The 22,415-nt window shown below is 45.5% G+C and overlaps 2 protein-coding genes across 2 annotated transcripts in view; both read right to left on the minus strand.

Moving 5' to 3' along the window:
* Nucleotides 1-1,159: 1,159 nt before the first annotated feature.
* On the minus strand, nucleotides 1,160-10,085 carry SNRPA1 (small nuclear ribonucleoprotein polypeptide A'). Its single transcript, XM_073304304.2, has 9 exons — nucleotides 9,900-10,085; nucleotides 8,112-8,259; nucleotides 7,419-7,497; nucleotides 4,736-4,782; nucleotides 3,917-4,019; nucleotides 3,256-3,335; nucleotides 2,623-2,698; nucleotides 2,129-2,222; nucleotides 1,160-1,436 (listed from the first exon to the last, which is right to left on the minus strand). The coding sequence occupies exons 1-9, from the start codon at nucleotides 9,979-9,981 to the stop codon at nucleotides 1,378-1,380; spliced, it is 768 nt and encodes a 255-aa protein (XP_073160405.2). The 5' UTR covers nucleotides 9,982-10,085; the 3' UTR covers nucleotides 1,160-1,377.
* Nucleotides 10,086-17,432: 7,347 nt separating this feature from the next.
* Nucleotides 17,433-22,415, minus strand: part of PCSK6 (proprotein convertase subtilisin/kexin type 6) — a 118,665-nt gene continuing 113,682 nt past the window's right edge. Inside the window, exons 20-21 of the mRNA XM_073304307.2 lie at nucleotides 20,739-20,851; nucleotides 17,433-19,604 (exon numbers count right to left, since the gene is read on the minus strand). Of these exons, the coding sequence (XP_073160408.2) occupies nucleotides 19,477-19,604; nucleotides 20,739-20,851 (241 nt within the window). The 3' untranslated portion in view covers nucleotides 17,433-19,476. The remainder of the gene's footprint in view (nucleotides 19,605-20,738; nucleotides 20,852-22,415) is intronic.

Genomic DNA, 22,415 nt, shown 5'->3' on the forward strand with positions numbered 1-22,415 from the left:
ACAGGGGTTGCAGGGGGTGGAGGCCCCCACGGGTCCCAAGACCCCGTCTCTAAGGCATGCCCAAGTCCTGGACTTCGGAAGATCCTGCCTCCCTGTGTCTAATGGCTGTGAATAGCTCCCTGCCTACAGCCTGTGACTTGCAGGAACAGGGCCTGCCCAGAGCTGTTACTGGCCTGGAAGAACTGAGCATTTATTCCTCTCTCCAACTCCCTCTGCATTTGCCAGTGCCTCCCTCGCTGTATGAGCTGCCAGCCCTTGTTACCTACGCTTTTACACCCCTTCTACCGCCATGACTTGGCACTGGTTACACCTAGCCCTCACATCAAGCCTCCTTCACACTAGCATCAGCTTTTAAGAACAAGTCTCCCTACTCTTCATCTCTTACCTCCTTTGCTGGCTGCAGATCTTCTCAGACAGCTGACTGCTGTTCATTTCCTGGATAGGGTCCCCAGCTGACTGCTGTTCATTTCCTGGATAGGGTCCCCAGTTGCAGCGGCTTCTAGATTCTCTGCTTACATTTATCCTAGCTTCCTGCTTCCGCTCCCCAGATGCTCTTTGTACAGCTGCATGTCATTTTAGGACTCACTACTGCTTGTCCTTCAACAGAGCTCCAAATAGCAGATCAGTGTTTTTAAAAACTTTATGCATCACTGGAACATGCTCACTCATACGTAGGCCCCCACCCCCCTGCCCTGAATCAGGCTGCTCCAAGGCACATCTGTCATTTTTCTTTTTCATTAGTTCATTACACCCAGGGAGACAGACAGTGTACTGCTTCATTGGTTTGGCTTGCAATGGGAAGAGCCTGCAACCATGAGCATTGCTGCATAAGCATGTCACATCACTCAGCATCCTAGTCTTTAGAAGTCCAGCTGACTCAGACCTTGTAAAGGCATGCTTCAGGCATATGGTGACTGAATATAGACCATGGGTAATTTATTTTTTGCTTTCCCCACTGTTGTGTCAATATTTATATTCATATTTTAATAACCGACAGTTTAAATCCTATGAAGACTTCACCAGTAACTAAATATCAAGGGTGAGTTAAAGAAAAGGCCACTGGGGAAAGAGAATGCATCTAGGAGAAACCTAAGGAAGAAGAGGATACTAAATCGATTTTAGGCCCACAGAGAATAAAATTGTCACAATAACGCCTGCAGAGAGGAAATGCTGTTTTATTGGACTTCATGTACAGTATAAAATTTACAATGGAAATTTCACACACACTAATCGGACTTCAAAAAAAGCCCCAAGCTAACAAAAATCCATTTTGTAAAAGTGGTAATGTTATTAACTTAACTCTATGACAACACTGGAAATGTATTCATAAACAAGGATACAATAGTACATATTCTTCAGATCACCTGACGATACCATTTAAGATCCATTGGGAACTGTGTCTTCTTCCATCTCCTCTTCAACTTCCTCTGTTGGTCCTACAAAATGGATACATCAGAATTATTTAATACCTGTTAAGACTTTACAGACTAATCTCTTATACCCTATCTGAAAAGGGGGGTAATGATTTGAAGATTCTCACATTCACCTACAGTTATTGGTTCAATTATTTTACTGCACAGTTTTGAGTTATACCCATGGTAACATCTGACCTTGTCACTGCCTAGTCTGATATGCAGCTTGCTTTATTCCCACTGAGAAACTCCCCATAGTCTAGGTCTTCTACTGTCTAAAAAGGTCAGAATACCTGGTATCTTTAGGGTCAGCAAACTGACCCAGAAAATTAAGCTTTTGTCTTTGAGGTTGTCAAATTTCGCCCAAATGATTTTAGTCAAATTCAACTATACTGCACAAGTGTTACATTTTCACTTTGATTAAGATTCCTGCATCCTTTCACAGTGTCTAAAAGTTCATCTTTCCTGATTTATGCAGCATGAAATATCCACTCCCTTGTTCCATCCTTTTAACTTTTTGGAAATAGAATCAGACCGATTGATGACACCAATTCTTTAACCATCTCCAACAACATAACCCATCCACCTCAACCCACTGATTGAGATCATATCAAGTTCCAGGCAAAGTTTTAAAAAGTTATGTTTTTGATTCATGCTGTTTATATTACTCAATCACTCTGTAACAAACCAGAAGAGTAACAAAAGTATACAATTACCTGTTTTTCGTTCTCTGCCAGGTATCTGACCAGACTGCAGCAAACCCTTGAGTCTATCCACTTCAGCCAGAGTTGTAGCATTTGCTATGGCATTCTAGAAGGGGAAGACCAACAAGCTGATCAATACTCATTCAACATGTTAACAAGCTGCTGCGATTAATATTTAAAGAACATCTGCTTCAAGACAACTAAAATTTTACTGTAGAGAGAGTTACAGTATGTTGGCCTACTCTGTGGTCAAGTCTAAACTCAGAACAAGATGTCGCTAAGATCAAGAAAGCGACGCAAAGGAAGTCCAATAAAACCTCAGATTTCTGCAACAAGAAACCCAAAAGGTATAGTATGTAAGTGATCAGAACGCATTTTTCCTCTGTTACTTTGGAAAGTAAGAATGCCGTTACCAGTAAGGGGGGCACCTAACATCACTAAATTTCTGATCCGGGGTAGTTTCCCTACTTCGTTTTTCCCTGTACATCATGTCCTAAAAATGTTACCTTAATTGCTTCAACATCTCCTGTGGAGGGCCCAGCTTTCTTTTTGTCAGTCGGCAAACCAGCACCTGGATTGAAACTTGAAAGAAAAATAAAAGGCATATCATTAACATCCCTATGAATGACATCTGCTTCTCTTACTTCCAAAGTTAAAACTTCGGAAGTATTGCATTCAATCAAGTGTAGTATCTTATCTTTGTTAACAAACTGATACAATGAAGAACTGCCTCCTTCAGAAACACCAGCAGGTCAGCTTCCCCACCTCCCACCCTTTTACTTGCTTCCCCACCTCCCACCCTTTTATCTGCTCATGAAGAGAAGCAGGCCTTCTACATTAAGAAGATTATGCATTGGATTTAAGCCATTAACTTGGATGTTGCTGAACAGTTGAGTTCTGCCACGTAGACTGTAATGAGAAGTCACCTTTTTTAAAAAAAAGTGGTTTTGAGCAATGGTATTCACCACCATCCAAGAGTAGGATGTTTGGAGCCAGCATATCTGGTGAGACACCACCAGAGATATTAAGACATCCTGTTAACAAGTGGCATTTCAATTTACTCTCCACTGCCACACAGGGAAACCCAGGTGGTGTTTCTGAAGGCAAATGCCAGTTTAAATTGGTTCTCTTTATCTTACGTTTTTGTTCTCTTGGCAATATCCTTTGCAAGCTGTGCACCCCGTTTGCCCTTGAACATTTTCTCTGCCTCCTGACGCTCCTACAGCGATACCACACACACACAAAGTTAATTTCAATAGGGACATCATGTGCATTTTGCATAGCTTCTTTCCTTGAAAAACCAATAGGCTGAAGACTTCTTGGATCAGTGAAGACCGGTGTCTCAACACTAGATTTAGAGGCATTTTGACAATAAGTTAAAAGGCTTAAACTCTGAGTATGGCAGTCTCAGACACTTCCCAGAGGAAATTCTTCCCCACCTTTTTGTCCTCAGATGGAGTGGAGGTTTATGTTAAGATTTCCTATTTCTTTCACTAAAGATCTGCTGCTGTACTCAGAACACTAAAAAGGACAAAGAAGATCCAAACTGTACTTAAACACTGGTGGTTTAAGCTACTGAATTAAGCTATTGAAACAGCGAACTGGTGAAGTAAAAGCTGCCCCAAAGTATGTATTTCATTAGACACCAGTATTGATGTAAATGTAGCTTACAAACACTGGTGGGTAAGGGGGGGAGGGCACAAATTGCACCACCATTAAATTTTCAAATAAAACAAAACAAGAACAAATGTCTAACTAAAAGATCCTAATTACAGAGAGGCTAGGAAAAATGCCACTTACTTTTAATTTCACTTTCTGGAAATCCAACACTCTGATTTGTGGGACTTTGTGGATTACATACAATCTGTAATGCTTCTTATTTGTTACAGGGTTCCTTAAAATACTATGAAGTAAAGAAAGATTTTAAAGAAATTCTGAATACAAGAGACTGCTTCTTTTAAAGAAGTTGCACGCTAAACTTTAAGGCTGCACACTAAATAAATGCAGTAACAACGCTGCTCTTCATCTCTATGAAAAAGAGTGAAAGTTTGTTCTTAGAGTCTAGTTTACCATCTTAGTGAATTTTACTATGGAAATGAAAACGAAAACACAAACAACTCTAATTGTTCATCATATTTCTACAACAAACAAAAATCTGAACATTTCCTCCCCCCACCCCCGATTCTGGCTCATGATCTCTTATTGATCTCCTGGCTTGATGCAATTCCCTCTGCTGAACAGCATGTGATTTAGATTTAAACTGAAGTATTTTGTAACAATAGATCTCAACGTAATTCTGAGAAGGTAAAATATACAATAGAGACAGTTGTATGCTTACACAGCACTTAATGTAAACAGTGGCTAATTCCTATTTACTTTGGCAGACTTGTTGGTAACTGAAGAATTTCACCCATTAAAAATTATGTATTTTTTGTAGCCTTTTGTTTATTGATTCATTATTTAACACACGTCTGGGTCCAATGGAAAAACCAGCCATTTCAAAACAAAGAACTAAGCCAGTGGCTAATAGTAAGCGTAAAATAATATGAAAGATTTTTTTTAAAAGCAAGTATAACTGTACATTAAAAAGATCTGTTTATACACATTAAGATTACGTACCTCAGGTAAGTCAGTGATTTAATTGTTGCCAAAGGATCCAGTTCACCCTGAATAATGGGACTACAATAAGTAATCTTAAAACAGACTATAACATGGTTCAAAAAAGAACTAGATAAGTTCATGGAGGATAGGTCCATCAATGGCTATTAGCCAGGATGGGCAGGGATGGTGTCCCATGCCTCTGTTTGCCAGAAGCTGGGAATGGGCCACAGGGGATGGATCACTTGATTATCTGTTCTGTTCATTCCCTCTGAAGCCCTTGGTATTAGCCACTGTCGGAAGACAGGATACTGGGCTGGACAGACCTTTGGTCTGACTCAGTATGGCCATTCTTATGTTCTAACTTAACAGGAGTCCAAAACTTGTAATGGACTATCATTAGCCCCTAGCGTATCCAAGCACTCATATAAATAGCAGGTAAGTAAAAATGGTTGGTAGTATGCGACTACTGTAAAGGATATCAGACTATAACAAAGGATAAAGATCATGTTCATTTCAAACTTTTTTTTAAAAAGTGAAAATGAAATGAAAGTAATTTATTACAATGATCTGAAAATATTTTTTCTAGAAATGTAAACAAAGTACTTAACAATATCTGAATTACTCAGTATATAAACCTTCATTCAAGAAAGAATTGCTCTTAAATATTCTGAATATCATTAGGATAAAATACCTTCAAAATAACAGGGGAAAAAGAAAAAAAGGAAGAAGAGGTAAAACAAATTTTAGTCTTAGGCCATTAGCACATTGAGATAAGGCTTAAGCAGATAAGGCCTTGTCTACACTATGAAGTGTTGTTGGCAAAAATCTGCCTTTTGCCAACAAAGCAAGGGAGGTTACACACTACAAAGCTACTTTTGGCGGCAAAAGTCTGTTTTGCTGACAAAATAAAACCACCTCGCCGAGAGGCATAAAGCTTTTTACGACAAAGTTAAAGCAATAAAGCGTCAGTGCAGACACTGCTGTTTGTTTTGTCCACACAACTGGCTTCCACCAATATCCCACAATGCCTGCCATGACTGTTTTGATCTTTGCTACCCTGCAGGCATGCTCTCCTCCCCTTTCAAAGCTCCAGGAAGTATCTGCCATCTGAGCTGTGCTGCTCTGTGTCATTAACTTGGAATGCTTCTGTTCTACACTAGTAACACAGTGGCAGGCAGACTGCTGCTGTGGGGAGTGGAAGGACTGACTGCCGTGCTGCTTTGACATTCCTCAGGTCACAGAGCTGCTCAGGATGCTGCTCCCTGCAGCTAAGGAGGCTGCGGGAGAACTTGGAGGGAATCACAAAACCATAGGCTGCTTCAGAGAGATTGCTGTGAGGAGCAGAGTCGAGGGCTGATGTGGGAGGGGGGTTCCCCCTCCCCCAGGATTGGCTGGTCAGCCTGCTGTCTCCCCGGCCCAAGGCACACCACTCTCCAGCCCCCTTCAGTTGAAACGCAGCTGACAATCTACTGGGATGCCCATGGAACAATGGGATTGAGAAACCTGCATCATGTGACGCTGTACCTGCCCCATGGCAGCTTTGCAAACCCTTCCCATAGCACCCTGCGGCCAGCTACCACAGTGCACTTGCTCTCTGTATGGATGCAAGAGCTGCTAGTGTTGATGCACTCCGCCGACACAAGGAGCATAGTGTGGACATGCAACAGCAGTTTTAATTAAAGTGGCATAACTTTCGGCAACAAAACTTTGTAGTGTAGGCAAGGCCTAACCATGCCATCAAGGACTTAAAATCTCAAGCCCCATACCAAGGACTAAAATCTGCCCTTATTTATGCCTGTGCAATAGTCTCAGACAAAATTTAGCCTTAAGAGGGTATATAATAATACTGTTAGCATTCACAAGCATGTAATGCAAACATAGAAACTAGGAAAAAATATTGCATATGATTCCTAAACGGCTATAATACAACTATGAAACAAAAAAGTTTTTACATTGAGTGTTTCAGGTTTTTTTAATTCACAAGACTTTGTTTCTTTGAGTCTGTTTAGATCTGGAGTTGTTTAATTTCAAAGCAATTAAGTGATCCTTGTGAAAGTTTCCTATTCTCCTTTCAGAGTAACAGCCGTGTTAGTCTGTATTCGCAAAAAGAAAAGGAGTACTTGTGGCACCTTAGAGACTAACCAATTTATTTGAGCATGAGCTTTCGTGAGCTACAGCTCACTTCATCGGATGAAGTGAGCTGTAGCTCACGAAAGCTCATGCTCAAATAAATTGGTTAGTCTCTAAGGTGCCACAAGTACTCCTTTTCTATTCTCCTTTAATATTCCATGCCCATTTTACATCGGAAGAGTGTAAAAGAGGCATAAGCCTAATCAAACTGGAAAATTAAAGAAAAGTCTGACCTTTTTGTAATAAAAATAGCACAATATCCAACTTCAAAAGGTACATTCTAATGAAGGCTACAGTCCCATAAACAATCCCGCACACACTCAACTTTTATGCATTTGAATAGTTCTATTCACATGTTACTGTGTTATACCTTTCCTAGAAAAGCCCTCTATCAGTAACATCTTATGCTTCACTGCATGTCAAAAATTATCCTCTTGAGAAAAGATAATCTGGGATTAATACATGAAAGGCAAATAAAACTGCTTTAAACAAAGCCATGTAACAACAACAACATATACAAATATGTGCATAATTCAAACTGGTTTGATCTATTTTTTTATTAGTAACTTACCAGCTCCACAATGCTATTATTGGTAAGAATGATCTCCTGGAGGTTGGGTAAGGCCTGTTCGAGTCCCTCACCTATCCGACTAAAATTAATATTTTTAAAAAAATTATCAAAATCTGATTTAGGTTGGTAATAAATTTTAATAATAAAAACATGCACACACATTTTAACCCTTCAATGCAATACATGTACAAGGGATCACCTGGTTTTGGAATCATTCACCCTGTTTCAAGTAAAACAGCTTGGTTCTTTATTTGCTACTGTAAATTACCTCTGATCACATCCATTTTGTGCCCCACTTACCAATGCCCCAAACTTTGTGAACATGATTTACATTTTTCACTGGTCTGAGCACAGGAATGGTAAACAAAAGCTACTGAGTATCTGTGGCTTTGAGCAAACCACAAACTCCATGCCTTAGTTTTCCTGACCATAAAAGGAGGAGAATACTTATTGATCTGACCCAGGAGTTATGAGCATCAGCACATGTAAAGCCCACTGAAAATGAAGCAGGCTACGATGCTGCTCCATATTGCAACATGCTGCGTTCCTCCATTAAAATAATCATTGGCCATTTGTAAATTGCACCACTCCAATGATACAAGGAAAAGCCAATACTGAAAACTGGCTGCACCCCAGGACTCCTTCCATGCACACCCCCAATCTATCCCATGCTGCAGCACCACAGCCCCATACCATATCCTGTTGTTATTCATGAGTAACGTTTTCAGCCTCTTCAGCAGAGGGAACCCGTCCAACTTGCGGATCTCATTGTCAGAGAAATCGATGGCATCAAACTGGTCCAAGGTGGCGCCCAGGTTCTCAATGACGGGGATTTTGTACCCTGGGGGGAAAGCATCAGACCCGGGTTAGATGGAGTTAGTATGGGGGGTGGGGGGGTGAAAGCAGCAGGTTCAACAAGGAATGCAGGGTACCCAGGCAAGAAACCGCGAACAACATCACCCCCCCCAAAGTGCACACAACTGGAGTGAGGCTCCCCTATTCCGTCCCCCGGCCCGAACCCCTCCCCCACAACCTTCCTCACCTCTTCCCCCCCCCGCCCGAACCCTCCCCCCCCACAACCTTCCTCACCTCTTCCCCCCCCCGAATCCTCCCCCCCCACAACCTTCCCCCCCCCCGAACCCTCTCCCCCCCACAACCTTCCTCACCTCTTCCCCCCCCCGGCCCGAACCCTCCCCCCCCACAACCTTCCTCACCTCTTCCCCCCCCCGGCCCGAACCCTCCCCCCCACAACCTTCCTCACCTCTCCCCCCCCACAACCTTCCTCACCTCTTCCCCCCCCCCCCGGCCCGAACCCTCCCCCCCCACAACCTTCCTCACCTCTCTCCCCCCCCGGCCCGAACCCTCCCCCCCACAACCTTCCTCACCTCTTCCCCCCCCCCCCCGGCCCGAACCCTCCCCCCCACAACCTTCCTCACCTCTTCCCCCCCCCCCCGGCCCGACCCCTCCCCCCCACAACCTTCCTCACCTCTTCCCCCCCCCCCCGGCCCGACCCCTCCCCCCCACAACCTTCCTCACCTCTTCCCCCCCCCCCCGGCCCGACCCCTCCCCCCCACAACCTTCCCCACCTCTTCCCCCCCCCCCCCCGGCCCGACCCCTCCCCCCCACAACCTTCCCCACCTCTTCCCCCCCCCCCGGCCCGACCCCTCCCCCCCCCCCGGCCCGACCCCTCCCCCCCACAACCTTCCTCACCTCTTCCCCCCCCCCCGCCCGACCCCTCCCCCCCCACAACCTTCCCCACCTCTTCCCCCCCCCCCCGGCCCGACCCCTCCCCCCCACAACCTTCCCCACCTCTTCCCCCCCCCCCCCCGGCCCGACCCCTCCCCCCCCCACAACCTTCCCCACCTCTTCCCCCCCCCCGGCCCGACCCCTCCCCCTCCCACAACCTTCCCCACCTCTTCCCCCCCCCCCGGCCCGACCCCTCCCCCCCCCACAACCTTCCCCACCTCTTTCCCCCCCCCCGGCCCGACCCCTCCCCCCCCCACAACCTTCCCCACCTCTTTCCCCCCCCCCCCGGCCCGACCCCTCCCCCCCCACAACCTTCCTCACCTCTTCCCCCCCCCCCGGCCCGACCCCTCCCCCCCCCAACCTTCCTCACCTCTTCCCCCCCCCCGGCCCGACCCCTCCCCACCTCTTCCCCTTCCCCTCCCACAACCTTCCCCACCTCTTCCCCTTCCCCCCCCCCGGCCCGAACCCTCCCCCCCCCACAACCTTCCCCACCTCTCCCCCCCCCCCCGGCCCGAACCCTCCCCCACCTCTTCCCCCCCCCCACACAACCTTCCCCACCTCTTCCCCCCCCCCGGCCCGAACCCTCCCCACCTCAACCCCTCCCCCGGCCCGAGCCCCTACACACACACACACGAACGAACGAACACAGAGCCCCCGGTCGCCGAGCAAGGCCTCGCTTCGCCCCAGGCGCGCGGCTCCGAGGTCGGGGCCTGCCGGCCCCCGGCCGGGCCTCACCGCGCAGATCCAGCTCCCGGTCCCGCACGGCGTTCGTGTACTGAGCCGCCTGCTCGATCAGCTCCGCCGTCAGCTTCACCATCCTGCCGCGCGCTACCCACGCCGCTCCCGACTCCCGCGGGGCCTAGAGCGCCGCGCCGCGCCGCGCAGGACACTACCCCGGCGGGCCGAGCGCCGAGCCCCCGAGCCGGCAGGCCCGGGTCGAGCGCCGAGCCTTCGAGCGCCCGCTGCTGCACCCCGCCTCCCAACGCCCTAGCAACGGGGGCAGCTTCCCCCGCCCTTCACCAAGGAGTCACAAGCCCTGACTAGGCCCAGCTGCCCTTCTCCCCCATAGGGGCAGCTCCTCCTATAGACCCTCTAGGGCCAACTCCCCATCCTCCCATAGGACAGGAGCAGCTCCCCCCCATTCTCTTTTGGGGCCAGACCCCTCCTCCCCATGTAGACCCTATAGGGATAGGGGCTGCTCCTCCCCCTCCAGCCATAGGGACTGGGGCAGCACCTCCTTCCTCCATAGACCCCATAGGGACCGGGGCAATGGGGGCCATGTGGTGGGCAGGTGCGAGGTGCTGTAATTATTAACAATAGGGGTAAGGAGGGGTAAGCTCTTGACTATAATTTCAAGTCACACAATGCTGGAAACCCACTGAAACCATGTTGGGGTGTGTCCCATCGCTGGGGAAGGGTGAAAGCATTGCTTATGGTTAAATTGCAGAAGCGGGGCCAAGAAGGTCTGGGTTCTACTCCTGACTCTGTTGCAAGGCTTTGCTGTGTGCACTTGGCTAAGTTATGGGCAGCCGAATTTTCAACGGTGGCCCCTGGGACTGCGTGCCTTAGTTTTAGGTGTCCAACCCGAGAAAGCGTGGGCCCAATTAGCAGAGGGGTTGAGTGAAATACAAAAATTGAGACAGAAATTCAATGACTACTTTTGAAAAGTTTGGCCTTATCCTTCCCATGATTTAGTTTCTAAGCTGCAAGAAAGGAATGGGAGGAACATTCCTTTACACAGGGTTAATGTATTTTGGAAAACAGTGATGTAGAAAAGTACTTGAGCATCATGGTCGAGAACCAACTGACCCTGAACTAGCATTGAGATGTGGTGGTTAAACAAGCAAATGTGATCCCCGGATGTATAAGCAAGAAAACATACCATACAAATAGGGAGGTGTTATTACCACTGCTTGTGGCATACCTGTTCACCCTGGGAATAGCGTCCAGTTCTGATGTCTACATTTTAAAATGGAAGAAAACAAATTGGAAAGGGTTCTGAAAACAGCTACAAGAATGAGCCAAATTCTGGAAAATGTGCCTTATAGTGAGAACCCAAACGAGTTCAATCTATTTAGTTTAGCAAACTAAAACTTAGGAGGTTTTAGAGTGGGAGCCGTGTTAGTCTCTAAGGTGCCACAAGTACTCCTGTTCTTAAAACTTAGGAGGTTACTTGATTATGAGTTATAAGTACCTACATAGGGGAAAGCTTTCTGATAGTACACAGCTCTTCAGTCTAGCAGACAAAGGCTCAATGAGATTGAATGTTGGAAGCTGAATCTCAGCTAATTCAGGTTAGAAATAAGGCACACATTTTTGGGTAATTAACCACTGGAACAATTTACCTAGGGATATAGTCAGTTCTCTATCACATGCAGTCTTTAAATCAAGATTGGAAATCTGCCTAAAATGATTTTAACTTATAGGCTTGCTGCAGGAATCATTAGGTGAAAATCTCTGGCCATGTTTGGCAGCTCAGTTCACAATGGTGCCTTTTAGCCTTAAAAATGTGTGAATTTATGAGACTAGGTAATGCATCAATTTTCAAACTGTGTTGAGTTTCTTGTATGCAAAGTGCTTTCAAAATGCAAAAAAAAAGTATGTGGGAAGTCGTCTCCCCTCCCCCTCCCCTTTGACACATGGTCTTTCCTGGGATCAAATGAAGTCAAGAGGTCTCTGACTGGCACTGTAACAGTGAAAGCAGGAGATGACAGTTGGAAGCCTGGAGTTTTCCGTTGCAAAAATATTTTTATCTTGTCAAACTGACTTTCCACGGAGCCCCACATGGTGGTGCACTAGCATTAGACATCAGGTGAAGAGCGAAGCGTGTTGCTGAAGTGAGCTGTAGCTCACGAAAGCTCATGCTCAAATAAATTGGTTAGTCTCTAAGGTGCCACAAGTACTCCTTTTCTTTTTGCGAATACAGACTAACACGGCTGTTACTCTGAAACCAGACTAGGGTGGTGACCCAGGACTAGGATAGTTGAGATGTCTGCAGATGAGGATTAGGGTGCATTGGCAAAGCTGTGTGTATGAGACTATAGAGTGCTGGGCTGCATAACACCTTGTTCTACCCCACTTTTGAAAGTAAAGTAAAGAAGGGTGAGAGAACTTTCTATGTACAAATGCCTGGTGGCATCCTAGCTAGAAAGGTTGCTTTCCTTTGGACACAGCTGGATCTGAACAGATTCCACACCTGTCCTCACAGCGTGAACATACATGAACCATCAGTTCAGCAACTGCTCCCGCCACCTCCAATTACAAGTGCTAATGCTTGCTCTTTTTTAGTTCAAACGCAGCACCAGAAGTTGCTGTTGAACATCAGTCCCCATAAACACCTTCCTGCTCTGGTATTTGCTAAGGTTACCTTGGCCTTTCTACCACCAGCTGCTTTTGCAGGCCTTGAGAGCTAAGCTGGAAACATGCTGCCGGCAGCACTGGGACATTCTCCCTTTGTGTCCATGCTGCAATGCACTTCTTAACGGTCACCCCTTTTCTTCCACTTTCATGCAGGGAACTAACCAGCATTTGCTTTTTAAAATGAAAATTGACCCGTGATTAGCTCGTTGGCTGTTCGCCTAGTTTCAAGGTTCTGGAAACATTTAACTAAGTTGTAAATGGGGCCACACAGCTTTGGTGCAGCAAGACTTGATGGGGCAGGTTCTCTACTGGGCACAGCAGGGACGTGGGTCCAGTCTGGGAGCTGGATCAGCCCCCTCATTTGCTGCCTGGCCCTGGCCCTGTGCTCAGCGTAGAGTCTGGGGGCTACTCTAACAAACTGGTGGCTCCCAAGGAACAATCTGCCAAATGGGAATTGCACAGAGCATCACACTCTAGCCACTGTCCTTCTCTAGCCCCTCCTTGTTATACCCCATGCGCTAGGGGATGCAAGGGGGGAGCCAGCAGAGGGGGCTCTGCCAGCTCTGTGCCTGCTGAGTGTTTGTGATCATTCTCTACTTCCTTTCTGCCGCTTGGGGAGCACAAAGAGAGTGGACAGGTACAGAAAATTTGCCCCTTTATTCTTATAGCTAATAAACATCAACACACATCTGAGGGTGCAGAAGTGATCAGGTGGAACAGGCCAGTTTCAGTTACTGTGCCATCATACAAGTAGGCACTTTTCATTGAGAGTGCCACATGAGGTAATGCCATCAGTCAGTTCACCCTGATTAGAGGGTACCGCTGTGCCTCCGCTTAGACTGGAAGGTGTTTGTGGCAGAGGAGCTCAGTTCCACAGACTCAGTTCTCACAGATTTCAACGGGAGTCAAACTGACAGCACAACTGTCAGATCTGATCGAGAGTCAGTTCACTTTTGACCAGATAGCAAACATGAAAAATCAGGGGAGCGGGGGAAGAAATAGATGCCTATAGGAGACAAAGCCCCTACTATTGGGATGTCTGGTCACCCTAGTTCACTTGTATGTACATAAAATGGTGAGATGGCCAAATATCTGGAATCCACAGTTCCTATGGCCTCGTAAAAGTAATACAACCACCACGTGGACTTCCTGAGTAAAAATGGGTAGAAAGAAATTGATTTCTAGATGCACCGAACTCTAGTGCAGTAACTGTAAGAGGTAAGGACTTCTTAGCCAATGGCTGGATTTGTGTAACCCAAAAGATCTTATAACTCTTCAGGCACCCAAGGCAAGTAGTTTAATGGCACACTGTATTGTGTGTTATTGCTGCCCCGGTTCCTTTGAGATATTTGGGCAACATCACACCAGGAGTGAAATTTAGGCTGTGGACAGAATTTCTCTGCAATACATTGTTACTGATTTGTAAGAGTCATTCTCACACTGTGGGGTGTGGACCACTGTTGGGAAGCAGGCGGCAGTCAGGTGGTACCTGGGTTGCATTATAAAAGACCTTAATCAGCACAACATATCACAACATACAGTAATTCAGTAAGGAGAGGCACATAAGTTATCTGACTTGTTTCGAGTCAGATAAGTTAGGAGTGAGAGGGATACTCACAAGCAGGAAGAGAATTAATACCACAAGAATAACTGCTCAATGCAATCATGTAATGATATAGACAGTGCTGTCCTGAAGTCAAGTTGGGGCAATAACTAAGCACTCCTTGCTAAAGAGATTGTGTTCAAGTACCTTAGGGGTCAGGTCCTTCCTTTGAAGAAGGTGAATACAACTTATCCATATTTTCCTTTCATGGGATAGTTGTATGCATTAGCTAGAACCATACATTGCTATTTTAAGAACTGCTATTGACCATAGACCCATGGAAAGGTGGCACAGTGAGTGCTTTTGAGTTGTAGCTGTGGTTTTAAACTTTCACAACTGCTGCTTTGTACAGTCAAAACATTTGTACGGAAGAATGTTTTAATGTACAGGTGGCTGTGAATACAACCTTACCACCAACAGGCAAAGGATGGGTTAGGGCTGCTTTAAAGATGTCCAGAAATGAGCTGTTATAGATGTGTCACTAGTGGCAAGAGACCAGAAAGAAATGTGCTTTAAGAAATTTCCTAAATACTCATTTCTCTTGAGGACAGAGCCACTCTGATTCTTTGAGCATACCAGTGGCTGAGAGGCCTTAATAGCTCTGAGTAAACTATTGCAATCACTTGGATAAATAAGCTGAAATTTATGACTTTACAAGCATGATTCCTGTGGGAGGGAAAAAGAGCCATACACCCTGCCCCCCATGCCAAAGTTTTTCCTCATTTACATCCCATATAACTTGCCTGATGCTGGTTGTGTTGTACAAGTCTGAGAGCAATGTGTGGCCTCTGTGTTTAGACGAAAATGGAGTGGAATTTGTCAAGGCCGGTCCTGTTTAACTGGAAGGGAGATAGCTTTTAAGATGCTCGGAGTTCTGGGGATGGTGGGCTACCCTAAAGCGTGCTGCTCCTCTTAAAATAGACATCCTAAGTTATGTCAAGGACACCTGGAACATAGGGATAAGCCATGAAGGGATGCAGGGGTAGATCACTGCAGCTGCCCTGTTCTGTACATTCTCACTGAAGCGCTGGTGCTGGCCTATGCCAGAGAGGATACCGGGCTAGATGGACCATCAGTCTGACCCAGTATGGCTGCTCTTATGTTCTCAAGCATCTTTTTAGCATTTTGATACATCTAAATTAATAAACAAGCAATGTTATGATTGGAGCTAACAGAAGCCAGAGAATTTAAAATTAAAGCTGATACTTTACCCTTCAGTCACGTGACATCTCTTCCCATTGTCTATTGTGTGACACAACAATAAGATTTTGTAATGCAGAAGCCATACTCATTTCATGTGGCCGCTATTGGTCAAAACAAGTATACTATACAGCAAAAGGAACTAGAAGTAGACAGTGAATTATTCAGTAAATGTGACAGGTTTCAGAGGAACAGCCGTGTTAGTCTGTATTCGCAAAAAGAAAAGGAGTACTTGTGGCACCTTAGAGACTAACCAATTTATTTGAGCATGAGCTTTCGTGAGCTACAGCTCACGTCTGCTGCAGTTTCCACGGTAAACATCTGATGAAGTGAGCTGTAGCTCACGAAAGCTCATGCTCAAATAAATTGGTTAGTCTCTAAGGTGCCACAAGTACTCCTTTTCTTTTTTCAGTAAATGTGAATACATTTATACACAAAGTGGAATCTTTTTGAGGGGGTATCTTCCTATTTGTGAGAGCAAATTTAATTTGTGTCTTCAGTTTATAAAGCACAGCTCTAAGCACCCAACCATCCGTTGCCCCGGACTCCTGGCCACTAATTAAAAATGACAAAACAAACATAATAAACAAAGGACTGTCCATAAATTTAGCCCCCCAGACAACCCCCTCCTCAGCCGTAGAGAAGAGTAGAAAAAGACGGGCCTTGCAGTAGGCCCAAAAGGTTAACAGATCTGGATGGCCCACAGTGGGGTGGATTCCAAAGCCCAGGTCCCCTCACAGAGAACACTCCACTCAGCTTCATCATGTTTATAGATTCATAGGGTGAAATCCTTGCTTCATTGAAGTCAATGGGAAAACTCCATTGATTTTTAAGGCCAGAAGGGCCCCTTGTGATCGTCTTGTCTGACCTTCTGAATAAACACAGGCCATTGAATTTCACCAAGGGAAAATAAACTGAGGGAGATCCAGTTCGAACACCTCTGCTAATCTCACCTGCGGCAGTAAGTCCTGGGGAGAGAAGTAATCGCACAAGTAATTGACCTTTTTAGGCCCTGCTAGGTTAAAACCATCTCCTTGAATTCCACCTGGAAGCACCGACACAATTTTCACGCACAGTTGAACTGCAGGCCCAACCCTGAGTACTTGTACCCTTTCTTACCTGACAAAGGTGCAAATACTCAAGCTTTGCACCTGCAAACAAAGAAGCCGGGCCTTCGCCAGGTCAAAAACTGGATTTACACCACCATAGTAAAGCCGTACTGAGCCCGGGAGTCCATTTGAACTGTCCTACCAACACAACGATATACATCCCAGCCTCTGGAGTTAGATTGTTACAACAGGGCATGCTGGTTTAGTACTCTGGCTGCAGTGAGAGGATAATGCCTTTACTTTCATTTACTTCAAAGCCTGCAGCCACATCGCCTTGTGCTGCAATCCCAACAGAGCTCACCAAGTAAGCAGGGCTGTCTGGGTTAGTGCCTGGCTGGGGAACTAAAGAACAGCCCGGTGCTGCAGGAAGTAGTGGTGGGCATTTGTTTCTCTCGAAATCAGTATTTAAACAATGCCCCAGCCTAGTTTTAGAGGGCACCACACTGCTGGAGAATACATCTTTCAGCATAAAAGCAAGGTCCTGAGCACCTGTGCTCATTAAAAATTTCCTAGAACTTGGGTAACTTTGTTCTGCCTACTTAAATTCTCCCGATGTGATAAGATGTTCTTCAGTTTCTGCCCTGACAGTCCTGTCCTTTTGCTATGTGTTGCTAGCTGCCATGCTATGTGTGGTTTGTATGCAGGTTTGCAAAGCAGTTTGGGAGCCTTCAGGATGAAAGGTGCTATGCGCAAATCATCTTTAGTAAGTACCTTGGATTTTTGCGTGATCTGAGCTTCCTCTGAAGGTACAAGCCATTGGTACTAGTTAATGAGAATGGGTGTGCCCCCTCTGCAGAAGAAATGCATCTCCAGCAGTAAGTACAGAATTCCTCCCCAGCAAAAAATCTCGACAACTGACTTTTGACCCTGATCCGTCCAGCTTCTATGTCCAACAAAAGACTTCACAGAATCGTACTACACTTGATCTAACTCTGGCCTCAATGACCAAATAAATCTATTGACTTTGGCATCTTGGAAAGAGTACAGACTCACTCATCAGTGGATGTAAACAATTTATTAATTTAATGGTCAGTTCACAGAAGTTTCGCCTTTACGTGGTTGTTGATCCATTCAGTTTTATGAACAATGACATTTGGCCATCCCCTGTTCACCTGGCTGAGGTTTTATTGGACAGGCCCAGACAGGGTGAAAATAATTTGAATTAAAAAAAATTGATTCTTCCTGCTTCATAAAGAACTGATAAAATTTTTACTGTGAATTTCACTGGCAGAAGTTTTAACCTGTTAAAACTATTAACAATGAAAATCAGACCATGCAACATAAGAAACATCATCTACATATGTCTTATGAAAAGAACATCTTTGTAAGAAGTCTGGCAACAGAGGTCCCAGAGAAGAGGAAACACATGAATAAGACACAAAGGATCCCCCACTTCCCATAAAAATAACAATAATTAATAATCTATGGAGAAAGACAGTATAAGTTATGACAAAAAAATCTCAGGACAACATAGCCAAATAAACTTTAAAACAATTATACAAACAACCACATGACATTCTGTTTGGAGACAGAGTGAAGAGATTCTGATTTGTTTTAGAGAACTGAGCTGTATAGGGAAGGTGTTTGCTGACCCGATCATCGGCACAGGCCTGGGAAAAATGAGTGGGTGCTCTGCACCCATTGGCAGCCAAGCTCCCCGCCCCCGTCCCACTCCACCCCATCCCACCTCCTCTGCCTCTGAGTGCTCCGTGTCTCCACTTATCTCCCAGTGCTTCCCATCCAGCCTCCGCCAAAAGGCCTTTTGGCCACTCTGAGAGGGGGAGGGAAGGAGGCGGAGAAGATGCGGGGCCAGGATGGGGATTTGGGGAAGGAGTTGGAATAGGGTCAGGGAGGGGGTGGAGTTGGGGCAGGGATTGGAATGGGGGCGGGGCGGGGCAGAGCCTCCTGGAAGGGGTGGGGTCGGGGCAGGACCGGGGGCAGAGGGGGGTCGAGCACCCACCGACGGGAGCAGAAGTCAGCATCTATGGGCATCGGGATTTCTTAGAGAGAGGTGTTAAGCCCATTGCATTGTTGTCATAGAGAAGAGGCTTTGATGCAAAGTGCTGGAGGGTGAAAATATAGGAAAACCATCTCATTTAGTTAGGAGAGGAAGAACCTAACCTGTTTCAATGATCAGAATGGAGTTCATCAACAATTTAATCACTATTTCAGAAGAGAAATGGATTGAGTAAATAAGACTCCTGAGCCATGGGGATGGACCCTTATGTCTGGCTAGCCTCCCACTGAATCAATGGGGTTCTGTGTGGGGACATGAGTCTGCTTGCATGCAACAGCCGGCAGGTTGAGGGCCCCAATGGGCTAAATTCAGACATGGCATTAGCCGGTGCACTAGATTGTCCCTCTTACACCACCAACTCTGAATATGGTCCTCACGTCTCCAGTTATTGTCAAATTTATGGCCAGACAGAAACAGTTAACAACAGAAACCAACGAGTAACCTGACTACTTTCCTTTAGAACTTTTATCCAGCAGATTATTCCACTCAGATTACACCATTCATCATTTTACATATGTAAAGAACAGGGAAACACTGCACTACTTTTATTTTTGTAACATGGATTTTTATCAGCCATGAGCTAGCATAAAAGAACAGGAAAAGTGTTTCACCATTTAAAGTAGCTGCTTCTTCTCAGAGACACAGAAATCCTGGGTGCTTCCGAGTCCCGATCTCCTGCCATGCCTTTGGAATGGTTGAATCGGAAGGATTTTGACTAAGAAACAAGGTGAGGTGTCTTGATCACACATCAGTCCCCATTCATGAGAAGCATTTGAGAGTACTAATATTGCCATTTGTTTTGTATCTTTGGGGCCTTAATTACCGAGAATAAGAATCCTACCTAGATTTAATGCTATTCATTATGTTGCTATAGAAACAAATTGACAGAGATAGTAAAGCTATCAAACTGATGTTAGGCAGCACCATGTAAACTCTCCCAAAGTTGAAAATAAACTTTTGTCCTAAAGGTTCGGCAAATTGGACTTGCAGGGTGGTGGAATTCCTGGATGCAGATCCTGAACTTTATCCAGCCATGAGACATGTCTGACAGCATAACTGTACAAATAGCTTCATTTCACAGAGCTTCTTTGATTTCACAATCTCACAGAGACTCTTGAAAGCTGAGGGGCCACGTTCAGGACTAGGAGAATCTGAGAAAACAAATTAACATTTTAAATAAACAACCTCTCACAGGTAACAGGCAATGCAATTTGTTCCAGTGTTTGAGGAGAGAGCACTTTTGGGGGAGGTATCACCACCTGTTTGTAATAGAGAATGGAGACACTTTGTGATGAGTGGGCGATTTAGTTCAAGGATAAAATATAATGAAATGCAAACACGTGTGTCTATTTGAGCAATAAGCAAACATTTATCAGCCTTGCTGGGTAACCTGTGTTTCTATTGCAATCATTGTGGAGATACCACGATGGGAGAAATCATAGTGCTGTTTCAGGTCTGGAATTCTGTAACTTGATTTAATTTGAGTAGGTCAATTGTACGTTCCATAAATATGAAATCCCAGCATCCAACATTCTCCCTGTTTCTGTTGTGAAGAGAGAATGAAGAATCAGGATCATTTTGTTGACTACAGCTAGGGGATTCTTGGGAATGTAGATAATTGGGAACGGTGCAGCTGAAGGATTTTTCCTTATGTCCCTATACATTTCTCTCATCTATTCTCTGGTTTGATTCCAAGACCAGTTCCACTTGAATTCTAGGAAGCTTTTTATTATTATTATCTGACAGCATTCTAGGCACCTTGCAGACCTATAGAAAGAGGAGGGTCCAGATCCTCTAAGATATTGAGATGCCTAACTTCCAGTGAAATCAATTGAGTCTAAGGATTTGGGCCCAGGTCCCTGTACAAAGAGTACTCAATCTATAGGCTCAATCGTCAGCTGCACCAGGGTGCATGGAGACCCGGGGGAGGGAAATGTATCTCTAAGCTGCCTTTCAGCCTTCCTGCATCCTGGGGCCAGCGTAAGTTAGAGCATCCCTGTGGTTGCACTAACTAATGCTAGCTGGAATAGTCCCCATGGGCTGTTCAACGGTTCTGAATAACCAGAGTACAGCATGCACTGGCCATGCCCTGACAGGACACATTTACAGAGATGGGGGAGGAGGTAGGTGATGGAGAGCGGATTCTAATAACTTTATACCATTAGGGGAACCCCCAATGATAGGGGAATCCCCAGCTGCCCCTTTCGGGCAGCTTTAAGACACATCTGTGCAACTGGGGTATCAGCCTGGGGTCTATATTACATGTTTACACTCTCGTTACGTACCATCCATGCAGGTTACATTTGTGATGCAGGAGCTGATGCGCAGATTGAAACCTTCCTTACACTTAACGCAGTTATCCCTGGAGCCTTCACAGGCTGAGCAGTTATCATCACACCTGACAAACAGACAAGTGCACAAATAATGTCTCTTGGCACCACAACCATTTGTGTAGAGACCCGACAGACCATAGGGCAAATTCAGCCTCAGGGCACTGAAGAGATTGGATTTGAACCCACTTACATCTAGACTGAACCAGCCCCTTTCTCTCTGGAAAACTTGAGCCACGAGGGGCGGAACTTCTTACTGGACTGGAGATAGGACACAGGAGTCCAAATTTCACATTTGTTTCTGGTCCCGAGTGATTAATAAGTTGCCATACTCTGATGGCCTAGGGGAACTGGGGTTGTGGGGTCCCAGCTATTTCCCTCCTCCTCCACCTTCTTAACAAAAAGATTAAAACAAAGCTAATTTTAATATTCACAGACAAAAAACATTATGCTGGAGAACACACATCAGGAATTTAAGGGTTAAAAACCTCACAGGAATGTTGTAATTACCCCAAGCCCAGGACATTCAGATGTAAAACTTAAAAGAAACCCAGCCATGTTAAAGTACAGAAATGCAGTTAAGGGTTGTAACCAAGCTTAACTCTGCCCTGTAGAGATGCCATGATCAGTAACGCTTGTTTCGGGGACACTAGTCACATCCCCAGGGTTTCTAAATTAACGAGATGTACTCTCCAGTTTCACATAGTTTTTTGTCTGGGAATAGATAAGTGCAACATCTCTTCACTGAATCACTCTTTTACTCTGTTTTTTGAGGAAGAAAGGCAGCGTGGATCAACTACAGAGATTCAAGTGCTAAAGTGGAAGGTGATGATACAGAAAAAAAAAGAAGCAAGGTCAGACATTTCTCCTGTCTAAAGGAGACACGATTTACATGTGCCCATGAAACCTCCCAAAAGGATGAAACCTGCCGACTGGGTTTGATACTACCTGGAGAAATTAGAACATTTGGTTCTACTATTAAATAGTAACATTTATTCCTTACATATAATTAGGTGAAAATCAATGAGAGTTTCCACTTAAGTCAAGAAACTACTGTTTGAGAATGGACTAGAATCTGGTTTCTTACAGCACCTCTCCTGCACGAGCCATCTCAGGGCTTTGCAAAGGAATGTGTTAAACACTGCTAGAGAACGGACTGTGAAGGCAAATGGAGCAGTTAGTTTATGCTCACTATACCTTCCAGCGCCAGCCCTTTTTTTCTGAATACCAGGGTTACCCTTTTCAAAGGGCACTGGAGAAGTACTAATTTTCACCCCAGCCCTAAGGGTTTAACATCTGCCTTGAAGGAGAGCGCAGCAACCTATGGCAGGGTCAGTGGTGCCTATGAGCCCCAGACTTGGTGTGGGTTTAGAACCCAGGGCCTCCTGGTCCTGAGGCAAGACCTACTATGATCATTTGTCATGTGTATTAGTGTAGCCCCTGGGAGCCCTAGTCATTGGCCAGGACCCCATTGGTGCCAGGCTCTGAACAAATGGAACAGACAGTCCCCAAGGAGTTTACTATCTAAGAATGCTCCACGCTGACACTTTTCACTAATCACCCATGTGAAAAATCAGCTCCAGTGAAGAATTTCCAAAAGCTCCGGGCTTCTTTGAACATTTTAGTCGGTCT

This window comes from Lepidochelys kempii, chromosome 10, assembly GCF_965140285.1.
Source record: "Lepidochelys kempii isolate rLepKem1 chromosome 10, rLepKem1.hap1, whole genome shotgun sequence".
Classification (NCBI taxonomy): Eukaryota; Metazoa; Chordata; order Testudines; family Cheloniidae; genus Lepidochelys; species Lepidochelys kempii.

Excerpts from the sequence above, each read along its gene's own strand:
- SNRPA1 (XM_073304304.2), bottom strand. The coding sequence starts at position 9,981 with ATGGTGAAGCTGACGGCGGAGCTGATCGAGCAGGCGGCTCAGTACACG. Across the intron at positions 8,260-9,899 it reads CCGGGAGCTGGATCTGCGCG|GGTACAAAATCCCCGTCATT; the intron begins GTGAGGCCCGGC and ends CTTTCCCCCCAG. Across the intron at positions 3,336-3,916 it reads TCCAGAAAGTGAAATTAAAA|GAGCGTCAGGAGGCAGAGAA; the intron begins GTAAGTGGCATT and ends GTATCGCTGTAG.